This window comes from Neovison vison, chromosome 4 (assembly GCF_020171115.1).
Source record: "Neovison vison isolate M4711 chromosome 4, ASM_NN_V1, whole genome shotgun sequence".
In the NCBI taxonomy this organism is placed as follows: domain Eukaryota; kingdom Metazoa; phylum Chordata; class Mammalia; order Carnivora; family Mustelidae; genus Neogale; species Neogale vison.
Genome location: NC_058094.1, coordinates 50214764 through 50241986, shown reverse-complemented (window position 1 = coordinate 50241986; position 27223 = coordinate 50214764). Strand labels below are relative to the sequence as shown.

The following is a 27223-nucleotide window of genomic DNA, read 5'->3' as shown; positions in this document are numbered from 1 at the left end:
AACTTGAAAAGTAGAAATATTTATTAAATAAAGTGAATTAACTCTTCATATTTTTGTACTGCGTTGTTTTTAGTAAAATCTGGCTACATTTATTTTATTTACTCTTAAGAGTAGGTCTTTTAGGGTTCTTATTTTAAAGTAGATCTTGAGGAAGGAAAAATTTTGTGTTTAGCTTCATTATAAATCATTATCTATTTGGCCAATAAATATTAGAGGGAAAACAGTATTCTACACATATTAGGGAAAATAAAGAACCATTAAAGAAAAGGAGAGGGAATATAATTCTAGGAGTGGAAGGAACCCAAAAAATGAGAAGGAAGAAATTTTAAACTTTTCATTGACCTTTGAGACTTGGATTCCATTTAATTCAATTGCATTATAATCTTTGTTGTCTATAATCTTAAATGGACTATTTCCTTTGTTTCAGCAATTCTGCTGATCTAATACCTTATAAGGTAAAATTTCTAAATTTTCTATAAACAGAATTCTGATGAGAAAGCCAATGGTGTGTCTCCTTTCATGAGTTAACACTTCCCTACTTCCCTCTGCTTTTAGAAGAACCCTACATCTTACCTTAAATCCCAGAAAGTCTGACCCCATTCCCCATCCTTATCTTGTTATGTTTTTGTGCATTAGGACAATACCCAGTCTTCCTTTTATTTCTGGTAAACTCAAGTGTAGCCAATGAAAATTAAGAAACTCCTCAACTCCGTTAAATTTTATAAAATTCAAAATTATGCCGCCATCTGAAGTGTCCATACACTTCTTAGTTGGTTTTGTTTTTTGTTTTTTGTTTTTTTTTCCATAAATTATATGTCCCTTTTTATTTATTTTTTTTTAAAGATTTTATTTTATTTATTTGAGAGAGAGACAGTGAGAGAGAGCACGAGCGAGGAGAAGGTCAAAGAGCGAAGCAGACTCCCCGTGGAGCTGGGAGCCTGATGTGGGACTCGATCCCGGGACTCCAGGATCACGCCCTGAGCTGAAGGCAGTCGTCCAACCAACTGCGCCACCCAGGCATCCCTATATGTCCCTTTTTAAAACTTAAGTTCTGATATTGCACATCCTCCCATCACAGTGGCGGAAAGAATTGGTAAAACCTTCCTTGATTCCTTGATGAGAAAGGAGTCATTGCCCTTCGAAGCAACTCCCCAGAATATTCAGAGAACAAGGGCTATGCTCTATAGGAATTGACAGCAGAGGACACGCCTAACACATACTGAGTATGTGACGAAAATGTATGTCGCATACCAAAAGCATGTCGCAAACCAAAAGCATGTCACAAATACAATGAACAAACACAGCTGTTTTCTCAACATAAAATGAGGCCTGCGCAACACTGGAGGCTTTGTAATTGTTGGCTGGGGTAGCAATAGGAAATGGTGAGAAACCATTTCCTGTAAAATATTCTTGAACTACATTGTCACTGAAGTCGCAGTGAGTAAGGTGGCTTTACTTGGCCTGCGTTTTCATTATAGCATTTCTCCATCGTGGTATATTTTACTCGTGCTTTCGAAATGTTCTCTACCCAACTTATAGATTAGCTTAATTAATGAACCAGATAAATTGCACTTTCGTGGCTCCCGGGGAAATGGCTCCTCCAAAAGAACTTGCCTTTCCTCTGAAGCAGCAGCATCTGCCCTGGAAGAGATGAGTCAATTGCCGTGGTTTTTTTTTTTTTGTCTTCCCTCAATAGCTCTGGGTGTTCGAGCTCATAAAAAGTGCCTTCGTATTTTGGCTCACTAGCTTAAGGTGCTGTGTGAATTCAACTTATAAATAAGTAATGGAGTCCTTGTTTTGTGATTGAAATGAGGGGCAGGTTTCGTTGACCCTTTTGAGTTTCCAGCCCCTAGCGGTATAGATGATATTCATAACCCTTTTCAGCTTCATCCTGCCCATCCTCTTTGAAGGAAACTATAATGTGTTGACATCCGTGACCTGTTCTCCGCTAGCAGTTCTTCAGCTCTAATGGACTTTGCTTATTCACAGAGGATGGCACCTCTCTTGAACTCTGTCTCATTTCATTTCTTTTCCTTTCCAGACATCTCTTAGTTTCTCCCCAGCACGCTTCCAAATAGTTTTTGAACACTTTAGCTCTCTAATGTAGAAGACAGCCCCAGTACTAAGTTCTGCTTCAAGCGTGGTTTATATGCTCCTTTTTTTTTTTTTTTTTTTTACCCCCATAGTATCATAGTTTTGAGTTTCTGGATGAATATTTGGAAACCTGCCTTTCTTAATTTTTACGGTATTTCATATATTGTTGTCCAAAAGGGGATTCATCTGTATGCGTAAATAAAATGTAACTTTATAAAATGACCTATTACAGAAACTGCATTTTTCCTATTATAGAAACTTCTGCCTTTCATATTAGATTATTCTTATTGACTGTTTTAAAACAGTTATGTGAATGTAATCTATGTAATCCATATATAATGTCACAATAAAGTAGTATCAGTGATCATTCTAAGTCAATAACACTATTCCCTTTAGAGTGGATAAAATAATAACACATCTGGTTCACTGGTAGATAGTTTTTTAAAAAGTGAGTAAATATATCCTCATAGTTTTTCTCTGATTTTTTGCTTCTCAAATGTGCTAAGTATGCAAAAATATGTTGTTCATGAGTATGCAGTATGAACAATATGAGAGCTTCTGAATCTGTGAATTACATATTTATATAAATGAATAAATAGTCTCATACTTTTATTCCTTTCGTTGTTCAGTGGCAGTGCATTGATTGTGGCGATTATCATTTTTCACTTTTTAGTAAAAGCTTCTAGAATTTTTATTGGTATTTTTCTCGGTTAGGGAAATTTTCTATACCTTACTCTACAAATATCATTAGTCTCAGTTCACATGTCTAGCAAATGGTCAGAATAATAAAAGACATCGTGATACGTATTTCCACTGGTACTCTAGTCAACAACATTTTATCTTCTTTTTTACTGAAATCCATTCTCCCTTTTTCTACAGCCAGAGGAGTCCTTTGTTACTTAAAAAGTCCTTAGAGGTGCAGCACCATGTTGATTTGTCTCTCACAGCTGTTCTCTTTAATCTAGACTCACTTCAGAATGATTTTCCGTATGAGCTGTTTTATGAGGAACAATAATCTGCTTTGCCTTGTTCTTGATTCGGCATGATCTTTTCCTCTTTTCAAACTAGTGCACTAATAAGGGCTGATGTGTAAGAGGAAGATTTCTGTCCTAGGAAGGATAAGTCTGTGAGACTGAGCAAAGAAATATACTTGGGAAGAAAGGTCAGCTTGACTTCGATAAATAGTAGGGTACCACTGGAGTAAATTCCCTGTCCTTTCGTACTTTAAAGATGAGTTCATATTGGAGAGCCAGATTCTAATGTCCAGGACGCAGAGACTGTTAGAATCCTATTTCTAATAAGCACCTGTGTGAGAATAACCACCATAACAAAAACATTTATTGACATTTTTTACGAGGCCATTTTCTTAATCATTTCACACATTTGACAAACATGGAGACATAAACCAACTCTCAGCCACACTTGTGTTTTGTGAAGGTTATTCGATTACCACGGGCGTGTGCCTCCGCCTCCCCGTGCGGTGATTCCACTGAAGCGTCCCAGAGTGGCCGTCACGACGACTCGCAGGGGAAAAGGGGTCTTTTCCATGAAAGGGGGCTCGAGATCGACCGTCAGTGGGTCGTCTTCATCAGGCTCTAAATGTAAGTAATCTTCCTTATTTTATTTCTCTTTAAGAGGGGAGGGGCTACTTATCATTGCACTAATGCCTATATTCAGTAAATTAATAATTAGGGATTTTCTGTTAGGTACAAAGTATGAGAGAAACATGAAATGGATAAGAAAGATCTCAGGGTCCTGGGATCGAGTCCCGCATCGGGCTCTCTGCTCGGCAGGGAGCCTGCTTCCTCCTCTCTCTCTCTCTGCCTGCCTCTCTGCCTACTTGTGATCTCTCTCTGTCAAATACATAAATAAAATCTTTAAAAAAAAAAAAAAGAAAGAAAGGGACTCAGCTTTGTGTCATACTACGTTGCAGTAGGGAGACAGACACAAGCATGACTAACAAAAACCCAATTTGAGGGACGCCTGGGTGCCTCTCTTGGTTAAGCCACTGCCTTCCCTTCAGGTCATGATCCTGGAGTCCCGGAATCAAATCCCACATGGGACTCCCTGCTCAGCAGGGAGTCTGCTTCTCCCTCTGACCCTCCCCCTTCTCATGCTCTCTCTCTCTTTCTCTCTCATTTTCACTCTCTCTCAAATAAATAAATAAAATCTTAAAAAAAAAAAAAACAATTTGAAAACTATTCTCAGGGAAAGTAACATGTTAGGCCCACCTGGTTTGTAACATATTAAAGTTATGAAATATAACGTGTTGCTTTTAGGAAAGAAAAACTATTCACTCAAAAGAGAGGGCATATACTATCTTTTCAGGGAAAGAGTATGCAAAATTAGTACATGCTTTGAATATTTGAATGCTGGAATAACTAAGACAGGCAAATGACATACTAGATATGTTAAAAATGTAACTTCCTATACTATGCTAAATCATTATGGTTATATGCCTGGAAGTATATGTTATGTCATAAAAAATAAAATAATATTAATATAATTTCATGATAATTAGTGAAAAGTAAAGATATAAACTTTCTGACAAAATATACTGTTAAATTTTTATACAGAGGGATTCAGAAAAACTAATTTATTATAATAGTATTCATAAGGAAAAGATAGAAGAATTTCATGCATTCCTTAAGATTGCTTTGTAGCAGAGAAGAGATAGACAATAAGCAAACAAACTGGAATATGAGATGTTACACTGTAGAGCATTGCTACGCCAAAGTATAAATAAAGAGAAAGTTTCATAGAATAGGTGTATGGCTACCCCTCTCTGATGAAAGTGGCATTAGAACTAAGACTTGATGGAGGTAAGGAAGTGAGAGAGTGAGCCTGAAGCTCTTGGGGACAGAGCATTCTCACAGGGGAATGGTCAGTGCTGTGACCTTCGGTTAATAGTCAGGGAACAGCAGGAAAACCAGAGTGGCTATAGCAGAGTAAGGGAGGGAAAATGGAGCTGGAAATAAGGTGGGAGAGGTAGTGAGAGGGCAGGTTCCAGAACAGACTGGCAGGCCATTGTAGAGACTTCGTAGTTACTCTGCATCCTGACGTTTTAGACAAGTAAGGCAAATACTATTATCCCAATTTTTTTTTAAGATTTTTTTTTTTTGAAAGAGACAGAGAGAATGAGCAGTGGGGATGGGCAGAGGGGGACTGAGGGAGAGAGAGAGGGAGAGGGAATAGCAGACTCCTGTTGAGCAGGGTCCGATGTGGGGGCTGGATCTCAGGACCCGGAGATCAGGACCTGAGCCAATGGCAGATGCTTGTCCCCACATGCTATCCATGGTAGGACATTGCATTTGACCTTAGTACCATCAGAAATACTAAGAAGTGACATTGTTGAAAAAAAAAGTTTTTTTTAACCCGAGAATGTGCAAAAAACATAGTTACCAGAAGCACTGATTCTTCTGGTAAATGACTCAAGTTTGATTTGCTTGGAACTTAACTTAGCTAATAAAAGCTAAATAACAAATTAAATTGAATTACAGTTCTGTATGTACTTATTTATCTATTATCTACCTATTCTGTGGATAAATATGAATTCCCTTTGTGAGCCTTAGTTAAAAAAAAAATGTTTCTGCAGCAATCTCTAAACAGAGCCCTGCATGCTCTCAGATTATTGTCAAAAGTAAAGAAAGTTCTTGAATTGGTTCTTGCCATGAAAAAATGAACATTGAATTGTCTGCTAGTTTTATAGACTTTTTTTTACCATGGTGATACTAACTTCATTTCAAATAGAAATATCTTAAGCATCTATGGAGTCTTTGCCATGTAGTCACTGTTTAAACAGAGTTTATAAATGGGAGCTTTACTGGCACTTTGACTATGAAAGTTCTACATTGTGTAAGACTATTCTGAGCTTTGTAGAACTTGAGTGTTCTTGACCCCCAAACCTGAAATGCCAATAGCATTCCTCAGTCTTTGTTACAGCTGTGTGTCTAGTTATACATTTCTAAATCTTCCCTAAGGAGATGGTACCACCTTGGTTTAGAACCACTCGGTCATGGCCATTCTTTGTCAGTGCAACCGAGTAGGACTCAGCCACTTCACTGTCATATACCCTATTGTTGCAGAGAAGAGCAGTTCATTTCCTGAAGTTGTTTGAAAGTAAATATCTTAATATTAAATGGTTACATTGTGATTGGCCTTTTTATTTTGTGATTTCTAGTTTTCTTAGATCATGGAGAGATAATAAGGATTATAAAAATCTTTCCTGAGGAACTTATTAAGAGTTTCTATTGAGGGGCACCTGGATGGCTCAGTTGTTAATTGTCTGCCTTTGGCCCAAGGTCCTGGGATCAAGCCCCGAGTAGGGCTCCCTCCTCAGCAGGAAGCTTTCTCCCTTTTCAACTCCCCCTGCTTGTGTTTTCTCTCTCACTGTCTCTCTCTCTCTCTGTCAAATAAATATATAAAATCTTTTTAAAAAAAGAGAAGGAGTTTCCTTTGGTTCCATAATAATCAGATTTTTCTAAATGAAAAATAGAATACATTTCCTCTTTTCACATAGAACAGAATGTGTGTTTTGCCTTGTTGATTGTATTACACAGTCCTCTCTAGTCTTGCCTTTTTGTGGAAAATTATGTCAAATTCTGAAAGTGAATATTTAAAAATCTTTTACAATGATATTGACTTTATAAAGTTTTTCTTTTCTTGAGGTTTGGTTTTATACCTCATGTTGCTTGGTTGGTTTTTATATAGCATTTTAGGTTAACAGTAGGAGAAAGAATAATAGCTAACACTTTCTGGTGTCTCTGACAGCTGTTGTTTCAACCATATATGAATACATACATGCATTTAAATATATTAAGTCATTTTACAATATTAATTTTATGTATATAATTTCATTTATTCCTTATAATTGCCCTATAAATGAAGTATTATTATCATTTTTCTCATTTTATAGATACGGAAAATGAGGCATAGAAAAGTTAAGCAATCTCTCTAAAGTCACAGAGCCATTTAATAACAGAGCCAGGAACTATAGCCAGGTTTTAGAACATCAGGCCCCAGAGCATAGTCTCTTCAGTCTGTGGCCTTTTCAATGCTGACTCTCTGTAACATCCTGGAGAACTGCAACTTTTACATTTATACAATATTGCATTTCTGTTTTTAGCTTTGAATTCTGCTTTGTCTGCTACTTCGATCCTTTACTGATAAGGTTTTCCTTTGGTTCACGTTTCCCTCGTATGTCCATTTATTTTTTGGTCTTTTTATATATTAGTCTCCTAGGGCAGCTGTAATAAATTATCATAAACCAAATGATTTAAAACAACAGATATTTGGAGACTAGAAGTCTGAAAACAAAGTGTCAGCAGAGCTGCTCTCTGTCTCTGGAAGTTCTAGAGGACAAATCTGTTCCATTCCTTTCTCTTGGTTTCTGGTGTGTTGGCAATCCTTGGCGGTCCTTGGTTTATAGATGCACCACTCCAGTCTCTGCCTCCGTTTTCCTATGGTGTTCCCCTGAGTCTTTGTGTCTGTGTCACTCCTCTGCTTAAGAGGACACCAGTCATATTGTAGTAGGGCGTACCCTAGATGACTTCATGTGGAATGCATCAGCAGAGATCTATTTCCAAATAAGGTCATATTCACAGATACTTCAACAAATATTTTGGGGGGAAATGGTCCAACCCATAACACTGTCACTTTATTTATTTACTCCTTCCTTCCTTCCTTTCTTCCTTCTTTCCTTTCTTTAGAGAAGGAGAGACAGACAGACAGACAGACAGAAAGAGGGAGGGACAGAGGGAGAGGGAGAATCTTAAGCAGGCTCCATGCCCAGCACAGAGCCCATTGTGGGACTTGATCTCATGATCATGAGATCATTACCTGAGCTGAAATCAAGAGTCAGATGGTCAGCTGACTGCACTACCCAGGCATCACACACTGTCACTTTATTTTTGTATATTTCCTAAAAACAAAATAAAGCTGGATTTTGTTTTTAAAAGCAATATGAAATTCTTTGTTTTTAATAGGGAAATATGATCCTTTTACATTTAATGATTAACTAATATATTGGTATTATATTCCTTCCATCCTTATTTCAAGTATATAATTTATTGTTTCTTCTTTCTAACTTTTCCTTATGCTTGCTTAATGAATTTTCTTTTAATTCCTATCTCTTCCACCACAACTGCTTTAATTTGGATATTCTACTAGGCCTCTCTATTTCGTTAGTAATTATATTAACATATTAAATAGTTCTAAATAAGTATATACTTACCTATTAATCTCCTAAAGTCAAAAAATAGCTATTCTAGGGGTGCCTGGGTGGCTCAGTCGCTAAGCATCTGTGCCTTCAGCTCAGATCATGATCCCAGGGTCCTCAGATCAAGCCCTGATTCAGGCTCCCCGTTCAGTGGGAAGCCTGCTTTTCCCTCTCTCCCTCCCCCTGCTTGTGTTCTCTCTCTTGCTGTGTCTCTCTCTGTCAAAAAACTAAATAAAATCTTTTAAAAAAATAGTTATTCTAACTTCCATTCAAGACATGAAGTTTTGAAAGATTTTACTTCATTATTGTCTCTACACCAACAACCTTACCTCTATATCCCTTACCCCACCAAAAATGTCAAGTTTTATACATAAACATTAAAGTTTTAGTTCCCAGCTTATATTACATATTTATATATTATATGTATCTTTTCTTTTTCAAATATTCTGTACCTAGTGCTTATTTGCCAACTCCCAGTGTCTGTCATCATTATTACCCATTAAGACTCAATATAAAATTTTATAAAATTCATTATTTATTCTATTATTCTTTAATTCTTAGTTTTTATGTTACTTTTAAAATAATTTTCTTGGGTAAATTAAAAACATGATTTCTGAATCTATACATATCCAAAAACTTTTTGTTTCCCTCACATATGTATATTTTGACTTGATCCAGAATTTTAAAATCATGCTTCTTTTCCCCCTAATATTCTACATATCTTATTTCCACATTTTTTTTAACATTCCAACATCTTATCACCTCTGGTAATTAACCCATGGTAAATTGAAAATAATATAAGTAGAAAATGCATTTAATGCACCTACCCTACTAAACATCATAGCTTAGCTTAGTCTACCTTAAATGTGCTCCGAACACATACATAAGCATACAGTTGAGCTAAATCATCTAACCCAAGGCCTATTTATAGTAAAGTGTTGAGTATCTCATGTAACTTAATGAGTATTCTACTGAAAGTCAAAAACAGAATGGCTGTGTGGGTACAGAATAGTTAAGTGCGTTGGTTGTTTACCTTCATGATCATGTGGCCAACTGAGAGCTTTGGTTTCCTGCCTCTGTCCTTCATCAGGAGGCACTACAGCACCACATATCGCTACCTTGGGAAAAGACCAAAATTCGAAATTCAAAGTACTGTTTCTACTGAATGTGTATAGCTTTTGCACCATCATAAAATTAAAAAATCATAAGTTGAGCCATCAAAAATCATGTGTTTCTCTGTAAAGGTGGCCATGGCATTTTTATTAACATTTTCTAACATTGGATTTGCATCCCCAGTATCCACCTGCTCTGGTTATTTGCCTCATCTCTCTCCTACAAAGAGCTGTGCTCCCTTGTTTGCTTTGTTATAGAATTCCTCAACTCCCCGAAATGCACATGAAGCTCTTTTTCTTATGGGCAGTGAAGAACTAAGAGCCAATCGAAATTTTTTTATAAAATTGGTAGCTATTTTGGGCCTGACCTTTCTTTTGACATGTTGAGGAGGACTTTTTGTTCTCAGATGTAAATCAAGATAGGCTGTCTACACCCAATAATGCATCCTTTCTCAGGAAATGCCTCTGAAGTCAGTGGCAACCCTCAAATTCTCCAAGGATTATACATTGCAAGGTGCAAGTTATAGTCCTTCTGTTCACTCTAAGAGAATTTACTGTAGCCCCTTTCTTCTCTCCTACCAACTCAGGGATCAATAACATTCTTCTCTGCCTTCTAGCAGAGGGAAGCAAGTTCTTTTCCAAAGCACCTGTACACTTAGTACCCTCTCCCACCTCCACATGTACAAATGCTGTATTCCATACCTCCACCTCGTTTCAGGAGACATGAGGCCTTAGGTACATATGGATGTTCTTCCAGTTTCCATGTCAGCCATAATCCATTAATTATGGAATTTAACTAACATTATGTTTTGGAAGTTGAGCCACCCACACATAGCATATACTCATGCTTCTATCCTTCCTTAATCTCCAAGTATTGAGAAATCTAGTGACTTTTTTTTTTACATTGGAATAAATACTGAAAAGATGTTTATAGGAAAGCATATCTATATAGTCAGCTACTTGAAAACATAATCCAAACTAGCCTACATATACTGAACTATGTGTAGGATAAGAATCTATTCTTTTTTTTTTTTTAAGATTTTTTTCTTTCTTTCTTTCTTTCTTTCTTTCTTTCTTTCTTTCTTTATTTATTTATTTATTTCAGAGAGCAAGCACACATAAGCTGGAGGAGGAGAAGATGGGGAGGGAGAAGAAGGGGGAAAGAATTCCAAGCAGACTCAGCTCTGAGGGCAGAGCTCCACTCGGGACTGGTGTGGGGGGAGTTCAACTGGGTCCACTTGGAACTCAACTTGGGGCTCAACATAAGGCTTGATCTCACAACCCTGAGATCATGGTCTGAGCGGAAACCAGGAGTCCAACTCTTAACCCACTGAGCGACCCAGGTGCCCTGATAAGAATCTTAAATCTAGAGATGGAATCAGTGGTTTAATTCAGTCTTCTCTCCCTGGTTTTGTGTGACAGATGTGATAGTCTTTGGGGAAGACTAGTGAAACTAGACTCCTTAATATAAACCAGAGATGTTTTGAAATATATTTAGTGTGTTTTGTTTTCTAGCAGCAATCATTTAGAAGTGTACATTCTAGAGCACCTTTGTTGCTTGTGAAAGATGAGGAAAAGCACTAACTAGAAATATTAGACAAATTATGGGATGAAAATATTTTGTAAGGATCATCTAGTAAAATAATTATTTGAAACTTACCATGGATATATTAATTTTCAAGTTATGTTAATTTTAACAAAATTATTAGTATAGGAAGACTGAAAGAGAGAAATTTTTTTATATTTTCTTAATCAGAGACAGAGAGAGCAGAGAGTGAGCACAAGCAGGGGGAGTGGCAGGTGAAGAAGAAGCAGGCTCCCCACTGAGCAAGGAGCCCACTGCGGGACTCCATCCCAGGACCTTGTTATCATGACCTGAGCTGAAGGCAGCCACTTAACTGGCTGAGCCACCGAGGCATCCTGAGAACAAACAGTCTATGTATGTTTCATATATTCTATACTTTTAGAGCCTCAATTAATAAACATTAACTGTAGATTAGTGTTATTTTAGTGAAATATAAATCTAAACAGTATCTGTATATAATTCACTAGCAAGCAAAACTAGAATCACAGTTGCACTTTCTTTCTTAAAATCATGTAGGCAAACTATATTACATGTGCTGTGTGTATATAAATATTCATTATTTAATAGTACTTTTATAATTAGCCTGGTACCTGGGAATAACAGTAATTTTCAAGTTTAAATCACAAATGAAAAATTCTAGTGGAATGTAAAGTATACTATGTTAATATTGGCTTAAGTGAATGAATATTTACTGAGGGACATCTTGCTCTTTTATTAATAGTTGTTTCCTAGCATTTAATGACTTGGCAAGTACAGAAGGGAAATTAATGTTATAGCTTGGACAATTTGTCATTTCTTATTTCAGATTTTTGATATGACTAAATTCTGCTGTGAGCAAAAACTATAATTTTATATTTTTATTTTATATACTCATATAACACTATAATTTGCAAAAGGTGAATACTGATATGTGTTTAGAATGGGTTTCTCTTTTAAAAAATTAAGTTACCACTAGGTATGTCCCTTTGCAAATCAACTTGAACTGAAACTATGCAATTACCTCCCATTTATCTGTGGTTTCTCTTTCCATAGTTTGTTACCCATGGCAAACCAGGGTGCAGAAGCAGATGCTCCTCCTTCTGACATATCATCAGAAGGTCAATAGTAGCCTCATGTTACCTCACGACACCTACATCGTTCTTCTCATTTCATCTCTCAAACAGGCATTTTCTCACATCATCACAAGAAGGATGAGGGCAGTATAATAAAACATTTTGAAAGAGAGAGACCACATTCACATAACTTTATTAAAGAATATTCTTATAGTTGTTCTGTTTATTCATTAACCTCTTTCTGTGCCTAATTTACAAATTAATCTTTATTAAAGATATGTAAATGTTTGTATATACGTATAGGAAAAAACATAGTGTAATAGGGTTCAGTACTATCTCCAGTTTCAAGTATCCACTGGGGGTCTTGGAATGTATCCCCCAACTATTGTAATCAGTTTGTGCTCTCCCATGGAATCCTAAGATAAACAAGATGTGACATTGTATTTAAGCATTTTGCAAAAGAGAACACATGAATACCTATGAGCTTTAGCTGTAGTTTCTAAGAGGAAAAATGAGTGCCCTCTGGAAAAAATATTAAATCAATTTTAAAATAATTTAAATTCTAATGTCTAATAAGAAAAATCATTTTCTAAAATATTTTATTTTTTTAAAGAAAAAGACTGCACCCACATGCAAGATGGCAGGGGAGGGCAGAGGGAGAAAGAGCATGAGAGAATTTCAAACAGATTCCATACGCAGTGTGGAGCCCGACATGAGGCTTAGTCTCATGACTAAGGTCATGACCTGAGCCAAAATCAAGAGTCAGCCACTTAACCAACAGAGTAATTTCTGGTCCCCATTTTTTAAATTTTTATTTTATTTTTAAAAATTTTTGTTTGTTTATTTATTTATTTATTTATTTACTAACAAGAAAAATCATAGTAACTTTTGATGTCTTTGGGGTCCTGTCAATGTGCTTTTGATAACAGAGTAGGTGATAGACTAACGCAAAGCCCTAAAGCAACTAATAAGAAATTAAAGAGATTCCAATTAAATTTAAGAAACAGTTGAGAACTTATTCCCAAGGCTAAGGAAGTATTGTGTTGTTTTTTGTTTTTGTTTTTATTTTCCCTCAAAAGCATGTTATTTAAATATGGAGACAAAGCATCAACCAGAGATACAATGTTAATATCCAGCAAAATATTATTAAACTTCCCCTCCTACCCATTATCTTGGCCAAAATATATATTCTGCTTTTAGGTTTTAAGGAAAGAAATTACTGTTGGCCAGAGGATTTAAAGATAACAGAAGTTTAGAAGGATAAATGGATTAAAACAAAACAAAACAGAACCAGAATCAGAGAGACTCCTACTTTCTAAGATACAGTACCTCTGTATAGAAGAGCAGAGGATTTGCTGTCAGATTGCCTTGGGTGGAATCCCTATTAGACAATATCCTCACTTTTGACCATGGGGAAATCCTTTAATCCCTGTATGCCTCCATTTTCTATCTGGAAAATGGAATTTATACTATGTATCCACAAGTTGTTGGTGGGGATTAAATTACTTAGGCTTATAAAGTTCTTAGGCAAGTCTTGTTACAAAGTCAATGTTCAGGAAGGGGTCTTATCATTATTATTGTTGTTGTTACAACAGAGTACAGTAGTTAAGAGTATGAAATATGAGACAGCTGTAACTGGAATCCAGCAGTGGCTCTGCCATTTACTAATTGTGTTTGGGGGCAAGAAACTTTGTTTCCTTTACCTTGGTTTGGGAAACAAGAATGATAATCTTATTGCCCTTTCCAGAAAGTTTTTGTGAGGATTATGTGAGCCAGCACATAAAGCTCTTGGAACAGTGTCTCATATTCTAAAATCTTAATAATAAGCTATAATAGCAATAATCATCATCATTATTATTATTATTATTATTATTGATTACTATTATTATCTAAAGCAAAAACATAGTGTTAGATATGCAGTTAAGAAACTCAGGATACTATAATTAAGCAAAGCAAAAGATAAACTTGGGTAACAGGACAATGGAAAACTGTGGAGAATATTGAAGGGTTTGAATTTCATCCCAGGCTGAGGGAAAAGACTCCCAGCAAAGTGCCATCTGATCAAAAATAATCGTTTAAGAAACTTATAGGATGGCTATAGTTGTTTGCTAGCACTGCCACAATAAAATACCATAGTCTGGGTGGCTTAAAGAGCAGAGATCTATTTTCTCACCCTCCTGGGGTCTAGAAGTTGGAGATCACAACGTTGCATGTGTTTCTTCAGGGGCTGTAAGGAAAGCGCTACATCAGCCCTCTCTCGTTGGTTTGTCGATGGCCGTCTTTTCCTTGTGTCTTCACATCGTCTTCCTTCTGTGTATGTGTATGTGTGTGTGTCCAGACTTCCTTCTTGTAATTACACTAGTCATATTGGAGTAGGGAATATCAGATCTAGTGACCTTGTTTTAACCTGATTACCTCTTCAAAGGCCCCATGCATAAATACAATCTCATTCTGAGATATTGGGGGCTAGGACTTCAACATATAAATTTTGTAGGGAACAGAATTCAACCCTTAACATGGATGTAATATGCATGTAAAACCTAAACAAAGTATGGAGATCTTGACATACCCTTCAATGGTTTCTTATTTTAAGAGCCAAATTCTTGGACATTATTTAGTTCAGTAATTAACTTAGGAGAATGAGATTCAGGTCCATTTAGCTCATCTTGGTAAACACAACTGAATTTTCAAATGCATATGGCTTTACAGTCTGAACACTAACAAGCACTTAGTATAAAGAGTAATAAATCCTTACTAACATCACAATATAATATATAGATACAAAGCAGCCCAACCAAAATAATTATAATGTATTTATCATAAATAAAAACATTTGTGAGCATCTCTTCTAGGCTTTTTTTCACTAGGTTTTAATGTGGCTCATTAATATAACCTGAAAAGAGGCAAACAACAAAATATTTGATAAATTCCTAATACCAATACAGCTTGTGAGCATTTAAGATGGTTTTCTCAGTTCCTCTATACAAGTTGTGTTTTTCTTTGTGTTCCGCTAGAAGTTCCAGAAAGGATCTAATCTTTCCACTGCAGGATTATAAACGTTTGTGAGCATGAAATCCTATCAAAAGATCTTAATGACATTTTTTACCTCTGCTGCTGCTTCTGCCGCTTTTTCCCAGATCATGTGCTGACAAGCAGAGCCTTGACTACTCTGCTGGTCTCTTGACTACTCTTCTGGGCTCTCTGCTCTCCCCCAAACCCATTAATTCCGTGCCCAACTGCAGGATTATTCAAAATAAATTACTTCTGTCAACTCCTCACTCAAAACTCAGAATTGCTACCATTTACCTAATAAGATTCAAAACTCTTGAGTGACTTTTCAAGATATATCTGATCTGGTACTTCCCATTTCCCACCACCCTTCCCCTAGCTTAATTGTACTCTTATTTAAATGCTTTTAAACTCATGTTCATACACCTCCACTTGAAAGCCCTTTCCTTTATCTCAAAAAATGTGTTATCGATTGTGTTATCTATCTTGTATATAGAAAAACATTATTAATAATTTTATTTGGTTCTCAAGGTCCAGTTGACTATGAACTGCATCTTTAAAAATACTACAACTCAGAGAAAGTGGGTTCTGGAATTTTGAGTTAGTAAAACAAGGGACAAATTCTGGCCTACACTCCTGGGTCTCAAAGAAGCCAGGATGTTGACGCTCATTTTCAAGCTCTATAATTTAAGATTTGCTGCTTCCTTTACTTAGGAGATCTCTTTCGCTTGTTGAAATTCAAATCACCCTTCCAGTCACAGTTCAAGGACCCATTCTTTCATGAATATTTTCACAGCCTTCTAGCCCCACAAAAATGAATTGTACTTGTCTTTCCCCACATTGTTCACATAAGTTCAATTCATCAGCACCTACTATATGACTACATAACTCCCAAATGAATATTCTGTAAATGAAATAGACGTGGTTTCAGGTTCTTAAAATCTGGTGGGGAAAACTAAAAAATAGGAGATAACTTCCAAATCAAGCGATAGGTACATTTCACTTACTCCTCCATTATTTTCTATATTTCATGTTCATAGGTACTGTAATAAGTTGCTTACACATTTACTCCCTCCACTCATTATAAACTCCATGAGGTTAAGGAAGCCGTTCATTGTAACAAGAAGCTCATGGCTTGGAGAACCAGGGAGAGACGCAAACAAACAAAAATTGGAGCATGGCTTTGGAGTCAGGCAGCCTACTCTAAACTTGATTTTGTTGCATTTTTGTTAGGCAGTCTTTTTTTTTTTTTTAAGTAATTCTCAAATAGATTTTTTTTAACTTACAACCCAGTTAACATACAGTGTAATATTAGTTTTACGTGTACAATATTGTGATTCGGCACTTCTGGACAACACTCGTGCTCAGCACAAGCGCCCTCCTTAATCCCCATCACCTATTTCAGCCATTCCCCACCCACCTCCCCTCTGGTGACCATCAGTGGGTTCTTTAGGGTTAGGAATCTGTTTCATGGTTTGCCTCTCTCTCTTTTTTGTCCCTTTGTTCATTTCGTTTGTTTTTTAATTTCCAAATATGAGTGAAATCATATGGTTTTCGTATTTCTCTGACTGACTTATTTTACTTAACATAATACTCTTTAGCCCCATCCATGTCATTGCAAATGGCAATATTTTATACTTTTTTATGTCTGAGTAATATTCCATTATAATAACACATCTATTTTATATATATATATGTATATATATATACACATATTTATGGATTTATGTATATATCACATCTTCCCTTTTTTTTTTCAGATCTAGGGTTAGGGCTCATGTTAGGACCAGTATAGGGTTAGGGTTAGGGACAGGCTGAGCATTAGATTTAGGGCCAGAGTGAGGGTATGTGCTTGGTACAGTTCAGAGACCCCTCCAGAGTGTTAGGTTTAGGGTTAGTTTTAGGGTAAGTGTTTAAGGGTTAGATGTATTGCTAGGCAGTCTTAAACATATTATGTAATTCTCTAACATTCACCATTCTAATCCATCAAACAATTTTAATAATATATATTTTGTATTTTATCATAAAGATTAATTAAGATGGTATATGTGCAGCTAGTAATGGTATGCTACATGCATGGCTGCATACAGCAGGTATCTGAATAATAGTTATTGAATAAAATAATGCACTCATTCTTCATTTCATTTTCTCTTTCTAAGAATACATAGAAAGAATTAGTGTAGATGTATGCAGGCCTAGGTATATGCACATATATGCACATATATGTAATTCTTTTTCTAGCAAATTCCATCCATGGGTGTGGTAATTGCCAAACTATATTTACATATATAAATGGAGAATTATACATATTGCTTCAATTTATTTTAGCGAAATTTCTTAAAGTCTGACTTTGAAAACTATTTATAAAGTTGGCAAAATCATTTTTGCATATTAAACTAGCTTAAAATATATGAATAAGAGGAAAAGAACAAAAAGAAGCTGAAGTAGACAAATTGCATTGATAATGGTAAAGATTTCTTAAAATCTATTTTATGGAAATCAGTGGTCTTCATTTTTCTGGGTGAGACTAAATTAAAAATAATAAGGTTCCTTAGTGCATCTTGAAGGAAAGGGCTAAAACTGACACTCATATTATTCATAACAAACGAAGTTTTATAGCACAATAAAGAATGTAGAATTCATAGTCAAAAGACCTGGGTTTGAGCCTGAACTCTACCTGTTCAGATTATTACATTACACACAGTCACTCTGTAGCTTTGAGAATGTCATGTAAATTGTCAGATTCTCAAGTTCCTTTACTGATTAAGTAGTAAATGTAAAAGTAACTGATTAATTAAGTTCTATGCAAATTATTTTTATTCCTTTTTTACCTTTTTTACATTTAAATAATTTATCAAAGGCCGGGGGGAAATAAATAAGAAGAGAAACAAATTACTGTGAATTATGTTGAAGTCTGTATGCTTACAGTTTTAAGTTTTCTAAACAGTTCCAAGAAGCATGGTGTTGGTGAAGGAGGGTATATGATTATTTAGACCAGGGTTTCTAAGGCTTGATGCTATTGACATTTTTAATCAGATAATTCTCTGGTGTGGTGTTGTGGGGGGAGACTATCCTGTATGTTTTATGAGGTTGAGCAGGCCAGATGCCCATTAGATGCCACTAACACTGTGACAATCAAAAATGACTCCAGACATTGCAAATATTCCATGCAGGGCATTACCTTCTGTAAAGAACCACTGATCTAGACAGTTAGCTGAAGCTTCTTTATTTGTCCCTGAATAGACTTGACCCACAGGTGACTAAAATAAATTGAAATATTTTTCACCACATAAATCAGAGATGCACACATTTTTTGATATAAAAGATGGTATCATCTCATATGCCTAATTTCCTTTTTGGATTATATCTCATCTTGCAAGAAAAAGCACAAACATTATCTTGTTGACAGTATCAGAACGTAATAACATTTGTCAGTAAATCAGTGAACTCATTTAAGTCTGAAATGATTTAATGTGGTTTCTTTTTTTTTTTCCCCCTGAGTAAAATACTAACTACAGTGATGGTTTTGGAAAAATATTTGAGATTATCTGTATGATGTATACTGACTTCCAGTTTTCTAGTATCCTGCTTGCCTCAAAGTGAGCTAGAGTTATATATTCTAGGAACTTTACTTTTATTCATTTATCATTTTGCTGATCTTGAAGAATAATTCTAATTTCAAACCCTAAAATCACCCGTAGAAAAATTAAGTATCATCAGCTGGACAACAAAATATTTTTTATTATGACACTATGTTTTCTTTTGTCTGTAATTTTCTTTTGCAGTTTTTGTTGTAAAATTTATCTAAAGAAAAGAGGGGAAATATTTTCCCTTTGAAGATAGTATTATTTTTGTTTGTCTCAATTTTTTATTTAAATTCTAGTTAGTTAACATACAGTGTAATATTAGTTTCAGGAGTAGAATTTAGTGATCCATCACCAACACTCAGTGTACATCACAAATGGTCTTCTTAATACCCATCACCCATTTAGACCATCCTCTGACCACTTCCCTCCAGCAACCCTGTGTGTTCTGTATAGTTAAGAGTCTGTTTTCTAGTTTGCCTTTTTTGTTCTTCCTCCTATATTCATCTGTTTTGTTTCTTAAATTCCACATATGAGTGAAATAATATAGTATTTGTCTTCCTCTGACTTATTTTGCTTAGTCTGATACCCAACAGACTCCATTCACATCAATGCAAAATGGCAAGATTTCATTCTTTTTGATGGCTAAGTAATATTTCAGTGTGTGTGTGTGTGTGTGTGTGTGTGTGAGAGAGAGAGAGAGAGAGAGAGAGAGAGTGTGAGAGAGAGAAAGAGAGTCTATTATATAATATTCTACATTATATCTATATAATATTATCTCTTCTTTATCCATTTATCCATTGATCGACATTTGGGCTCTTTCCATAATTTGGCTATTGTTGAAAATGCTGCTATAAACATTGGGGTGCATGTATCCCTTTCAGATCAGTGATCCTTTAGGTAAATAAATAAAAAATAGTAGTGCAATTGCTGGGTATAGGCATAATTCTATTTTTAACTTTTTTAGTCACCTCCACACTCTTTCCCAGAGTAGTTGCACCAGTTTGCATTCCCACCAACAGTGTAGGAGGGTTCCCCTTTCTCTGCATCCTTGTCAACATCTGTTGTTTTCCTGTGTTGTTCATTTTAGCCATTCTAACAGGTGTGAGGTGGTGTGTCATTGTGGTTTTGATTTGTATTTCCCTGATGATGAGTGATGTTGAGTATCTTTCCATGTAACTGTTATCCTTCTTTATGTCTTCCTTGGAAAAATGTCTATTCATGTCTTCTGCCCATTTTAAATAAGACTATTTTGGGGGGGGTATTGAATTTTGTAAGTTCTTTATAGATTTTGGATACCAGCCCTTTATCAGATATGTCATTTGCAAATATCTTCTCCCATTCCATCAGTTGCCTTTTAATTTCACTGATTATTTCCTTCACTGTGAAGAAGCTTTTTATCTTATGAAGTCCTAATAGTTCGTTTTTGCTTTTGTTTCCTTTGCCTCTGAAGATATGTCTAGTAAGAAATTGCTACAGCTGAGGTCACAGAGGTTGCTGCCCAATGTTCTCCTCTAGGATTTTGTTGGTTTCCTGTCTCACATTTAGGTCTTTCATTCATTTTGAATTTATTTGTGTGTCTGGTATAAGAAAGTGGTCCGGTTTCATTTTTTTGCACATAGCTATTCAGACTCTTAAATACAGAGAACAAACTGGCGGTTACCAGAGGGGAGTTGGGTGGGGAATGGGTGGACTAGATAAAGAGGACTTAGAGTACACTTGTCCTAATGACCACTGAGTGCTGTATAAAATTCTTAAATCACGTTGTATACCCGAAACTAATGTAACACTGTATGTAACTTAGATGTGAATTTTTAAAAAAATAAAAATTTTAAATGTAGCAATTAGCCCTTATATTACTCAGAATAAAACCCATAGTACTTACTTTGGCCAATAAGACTCTCTACCATCTTTTCCATATCCCTTTTCCCTCTTCTCCACTCTCCAGTTCACCTCTTGACTTGTATTCTTCTCCCATTTGCTCATTCCACTCCAGCCATACTGTCCTCTTGGCTGCCTCTAAAACACATCAGGTATACTTTTAAGTCAGGCCTTTGCATCTACCACTCTTCAGCCTCATATAGTCTTCTATCCCACTACCTCTTGATAGTCCCATGACTTGTTGCCTCCCCATATTGAGACTTTTGCTTAAATGTTTTTTTCACTTTATCGGTGACATTTCTCTTTCCTTTCCCATATATACATACATACATACAATGGTTATATATATATATATATATATATAATATGTATCTATTATATAATATTCTACATTATATCTATATAATATTCTATTATATATCTATATATAAAATCTATTAAAAATCTATTATGTAATATATAATAGATACTATTATATATAGATATATATATAACCTATTATATGATCTATATATATCTATATAATCTAATATATATCTATATATTATATAATCAATTATATAATATATAATAGATACCTATTAAATCTATCTATATATCTGCAGATATCTGATATCTATATCAGATATCTATATATCTGCAGATATATAGATAGATATAATAGGTATCTATTATATAATCTATATATATCTATGTAATCTAATATATATCTATGTAAAATTATATAATCTATTATATAATATAGATTATATATATAATGTATAATAGATACCTATTATATAATATACATACATATACATGTACATGTATATTAATATATACATATATACACATATATATAATTATATACATATATAATATATAATATATGTATATCAGTATACACAATCTTACTCCCAAGCTAGGTTTTCCCTAACCTCTTTTCTGCACTTTATATTTATATTTATAAGCAAATAAAAGATACTTGTTTGTTGTCCTCTTCCTCTGCTAGATGGGTGCTCCATCGTTTCAGGGACTTTTGTCTCTGTTGTTTATGACTATATCCCCAGCTCTTGGGAAGGAACCCAGCAATAGCAGATCTTCATGAATATTGTTGAATAAATATGTTAGACACTTGAGTCAAAAATGAAAGCAGTTCCTGATCTTGTTAGGGAGAGAGACATTTAAAGAAAAGATCATTTCAAGTGTCATTTGAAAGAAGTATGAGTAGAAAGACGACGAGCTTTTTAACAAAAAGCTCAAGGGTTGAGGATGACTTTACTCTGTAGGCAACACTGGAGCTGAGTATTTAAAAATTAAATGGCATTTGCCAGGTGGAGAAGGTGAGAGTGTAGGGCAGACAAATAAGAACAACAGAAACACAGGTATAGATGTCTGAAAACACAAGACACATTAAAGGGACAATGAACAGTTGTGACTAGAGCCTAAGATAATTAGATAGGCAAGCAGGTAAGTCAAGGGAAGGTAATTTGGAGCTGACTGGGAAGCAAAGCAATTTTCTTAAATTCTCAAATTAATAAATTTCAAATTGTAGAACTCATAAACTTTCATAATTGGTTCTAATTTTCCCAAGCCCTTAGCTTGTCTACATTAAGTTACTTATACATAACAATTAAGTAACAGCAAATTGATTAAAATAATTCCGTATTATTCTTAGTAAAAAATACTCTATATAAAAATATCTATATCTAATACTCTATATAAAAATAAAGGCACTATATTATATGCAATGTAGCTTCAAAGATAAAGATACTAGATTTTTGAAGAAATGAAGTGGAATTAGGGAAAAATACAAAAGTGTGGCTGCCAAAGTTATATATCCTCTTATTCTTTTATCATAGGCTTTCTGATTAAGAAACGGTATATTCCCAAGCTAATTTTCTTATTGCACTCCTTGTTTGCTTATCTGTCTCTCCATGAAACAGTCAATTTCAGTTTAGTGCCTGGTATATTCACAAAGCTTTAAATAAGATTTGCTGGTTGGGTTGAAATTGCATCCAGTGGCCTACCTACTTACACATACACCTACAGATCTTCTGAAATTTGCCAATTTCTTGCTGTGTTTAAGAGACTGAGCTAAATTCTGTTAAACATGCAAGGAGAAAAAGAATGAGAGAAAGAGAGAAGAAAGAAAAAAAGAGAAAGAGAAAGAAAGGGGAAGGGAGGGTGGGAAGGAGGAAACAAGGAAGGAAGAGAAGGACAGAAGGAAGGAAGGAAGGACGGTAAGTAGAAAGGGAGGAAAAGAAGGAATTAGATGCCTTCTCTCCATTCAAGAGAGTTTGGTTGTTGAGAGCCTATGATAGGATAAATTTATTAATATGTTTTGCCTCAAACAACTGTCCAAAATTCCTTCTTTTTGAAATGTTGTATTGTCAGAGATCAGAATAATTCATTAATCTGGAATCTCAATAATTTTTATGGATCTGGTTTATGATGAAAGACAGAAAATTTTTACTATTTACTAATCTAATTCAAGACCTCTTCTTAAGCCTATTAATATAATTTTCTAATTAAGGAGGACATATTTTAAAGTCCAGGACATTATGGTAAGCATCAGGAGTCTCATCAGTCAATAATAGAAGAAGGAGTTATTAAAACACAGAAAATATTCAAAAGCATGACTCTTGAAATTCCTCAATATCTAATCATGGCTTCACTCTCAAGAAGCTTATAATTTAATATGAAAAGTGGACATACTAAGTAAAAATCAACAGACAGTATATGTCTAGTGGTAAATATGAGATGCCATTGAATACAGGGGAGAGATGCATCCTCCAGAGGGTTAGTCAAAGAAGAATCCATAGAGGAGGCAAGACTTTCAATGAAGCTCTAAAAGGCATATAGGATTTTGATATAGACATATGTGAGGGAGAGAGAGAGTCTTTGCTGGGATAATAATATCAATAAAAACAGTAGCAATAATAATAATAAGTAATAGAAAGAATGTCTTCCGCTACTATCATTTATTGGGTTTGATGATGTTCTGGGCATGGTCCTAAGTGCTTTATGTGAACTGCTTTATTAAATTTTTATAACAGGCCTCTAAGGTCAAGGATGGAAATTACAGATTGTTGAACTTGAATCTTAGTGATTACAAGTGACTCCCCAAAGAAACATTGATGTGAACTAGAGTCTACCCGGTTCCATGCATTATTTAATTAAGCATTAACTTTTTCTGTTCAAGTGAAGAGTATGTTTCCTGAGGAAGTGGAATGCACAGCTGGAAATATACTTAGGAGCAGACCCTGGGTACCAGTTCATAGTTTGGTTTGTGCACCTCTCTGTGGGTTTCTGGACTTTTTCCAATAGAAATGGGGACATTCTGGCAGTATTCAATTGAAAAGGTTTATGATTTATTACAATGAAGGGACTATGCCATAGACTGAGCAAATTGAAGGCAGAAGCCTAATTAAGGGTGGGCAGAGAGTGGACGGGGGGGGATGTAAAAAGGAAGGAAAATGAACTGGGAAAATCTGGATCTAAAGCTCTCATTAATTTTGAACTCACTTATATTTTTTGGGAAAATATCAGAATTTAAAGTTGCAAAAATTTTTTAAATTCTAAGTTTAGAAATCTATGCTTGTAAAATATGCATCCATTTTGCTGGAGTAGGGGATCAATGTAACCCACAGTGCAGGAGAGAAGTTATTAACAGGAGCCAAAAAAGGGGGGGGGCAGAAAAGAGGCAGAGAAGAGTTTGAGAGGGAAGCACATCAGATAGAGAGGTTGTTTATCTCAGATATTCCATCTGGAAACCAGACACAATAACAAAAAGCCATCCCCATATCTATAGATAAGTGAATTCCACTGAAGATAGGTACAAACAGGACTCTAGGCAAGTAGGCCAGGTAAGTGGCAGGCCTTCTCCCAAGGACAGCACTGAAGTGCAGTAAGAAAACAACTTTCACAGCTGCTCAAGAAGCAGCCAAAACTAGTTTTAACCTGTGTTTTGCCAGACCTTGATGAACCTTTGCTGCTACCCATTCCAAGATTGAAGCTGGGCCACTTGCATAGGGCTGGAGACAGGTTCAGACTTTCCTGGTAGAGGCAGGAAAGTGCTTACAGAATTTATGCAGATCAGATCCTTGTTGTCTCTAAGCTTAAATACCATTAACTAATTAAACCAAAATTGACTCAGATCATAAAATGTGTTCCTGGAGTATTAAACATGAGTCTAAAAACCAGGCTTGACTTCTTAGATACATGTTAAGTTCCTACGTGCTGAGCCCAGATTTCTAGTGGTTTGTAATGTTTCTATAAAATGGGGTATTGGTGGGTTTTTGGTTTTTGTTGTTTTTTTTTTTTTTTAAGGAGATAAAGACATGAAAATAAGTCAACTGCATTCCTGGGCTGAGGTGTGGCTCTACTTACTAAGAAATATATTCTGTTAGTTTCCAGCCACAGCCCCATTTCTCCTGCACTGAAATCTAATGTTATAAGATAAAATATTTTCTATTAAATTTGATAGGTTTAAGTAAAACTACATGATGTGCTTCCATCAAAGGAAATGAAAATCATTCTTCAAAGTGGAATCAATTTGCAATTGTGACAGATGATGTTTTTCAAATTTAGCTGCAGTTCCACAATGGCACTTTGATGTCGTTGAAATAATTGACATAAGAAGCAATTCTCTATTTTAAACTGTGTTCTACTTTCAGTTTGGTTCTTCATAATAGGAACACTCCATGGGGTCCTAGATTCTTGTAGTTTTTATTTTGCAAGCTACTTTGCATCATAAATAAAAATCTGCTTTTTGTAAAAGGAATTTCTGATTTTATAATAAAATATATTTTCTCACTTTTTTATACTGGGAAAAAAGTCTGTGCTTCCTTTGAGCAATTAATGTATATTGATGCATACATTATCTTTTATATTATATCACATATCTTAGTTGACAAATAGCTCTATTCTAAACAAACATAAATTGCATTTCATTTTTATTATTTACCAAAGAAATTTCCTGAAGACTAAAGAGCCAAGCTAAATGCTCAATTTCTTGCAGCATTTCTGGGGAGAATCCAAGCTGAGATCATCTTAAACTTGAAGCAAAGGTGACAGAGAAGAATCAATAGGCTGACATCAAGCTCTATGACCCCCAGTCTAGAGGCATCTCTGTGGAGGCATGGATACCCGAAACCCCACCGACTGAAAACCCCTAGGCAGATGCAGATGTTCTATAGTGATAGCTTTGAAATCTTCATTCTCTGGTTTTTGTGGATTTGTGGCAAACTTTCCAGTGGTTCTCAGAAAAATGAGAAAATACGAACACTGAAGTGAATTTTCCATAAACATCAATATATTTCTGTTAAAGAACTGCCCTTTAAATAGGAGATTGTCCTCTTCTTAAGCTCCTTCTTTATAAAATAATTATTATTATTAATAGGAGGCTGTTTATTGTTTTTAACATCCTTTCTCAGCAAAATGAAAAGTTGTCAGTCCTGTGTTGGTTCCCACTTGTTTTTCTTTGAAACCATGCTAAATATCAAAAACCTGGAATGGGAATCACTGCTGTAGAACATAGCAATGGGAACTTTGATGAATTTTCTTTCCTCCAGCCCCATGGCTTAAAAAGGGACATGTACAACTTACTACCTCATTTTTTTTTTTGAGTAGGCAAAATAGCAGAAGTTCTGTTGGAAGTCTCTTGTATCTAAGACATTTCTTCAAACGATAAATTTTATATCCTGATTTCAATAAAACACCAGGGGACTAGATTACAAATATCATTGACTACTGAAATACGTATTACAACATAGAACTCAATGTGGTATTAACATACCTGTCATGATTTTATCATTCTTCAATCTGAATCCATTTTACAGTGCAGATTAGCTAGCTACCTGCCAAAACTGAGTTTCATATCACTTAGTTATTTACTAAGATGTTTCCAGATTACTCCATCCCTTTGCGTAACTTTCAGTGAAAAGATTTAGTATCTAATGCTCACGTCACTGAAAACTACTGTAATTGCCAATGTCTTCTGGTATTCTGGGATCGCTGGAAATAACAAGAAACTGGTAAGATTGAAAGTCCTATGTGATTTGACACTGTCTTGAGAAAACATGGGGTTTCTGTGAGTCGTGTTCTATGTGAGTTGATGGTACATTTAACATTCTGTTGCTTTCTTTCCCTTTTCCCTTTTCCAGTGAAATCAGATGAGCTACAGACAATCAAGAAAGAATTAACCCAGATCAAAACGAAAATTGACTCCTTGCTAGGGCGCCTGGAGAAAATTGAGAAGCAGCAGAAGGCGGAGGCAGGTAAGTGAAAAGGATTTATGGCCAAAGACATGTCATGGTTAAACCAGTGAAACAGTGTCAATCACAGGGACAGCTCAGGGCCAGAGTGACACTCACTGAGTTTAGCAGGTTAATACAGACACATGAAGAAAGTGTTTAAGCCAAGAGTTGCAACAAGGCAATCTGAGTTTTTACTCATTAGAGAACATGAACCCATTTTTCTAAATTTCATATTTTTAAACAAGGAGAAAAGTTTTGGTGATAACAAGCATAGTTGTATCATAATTAAAAGTTAATAGCTCACTATCAAGAATCTTTTAAGAAAATAAAATCAATTACTGGAATAATACTTTCAGACTAAAATAATATTCATATTTAAATAAACTAGCTGCAAAAATATAACAAACTTCAGAAATGAAGATTAGAAAGCCCAGCCCCTACATTGCTACA

The 27223-nt window shown here is 35.2% G+C and overlaps 1 protein-coding gene across 1 annotated transcript in view; it reads left to right on the top strand.

The window, feature by feature from the left end:
• The window catches only part of RALYL (RALY RNA binding protein like), a 695589-nt gene that overhangs the window by 618062 nt on the left and 50304 nt on the right, over window positions 1-27223 (top strand). The window contains 2 exon segments of the mRNA XM_044245381.1: window positions 3532-3695; window positions 26681-26794. Coding sequence (XP_044101316.1) covers window positions 3532-3695; window positions 26681-26794 — 278 coding nt within the window.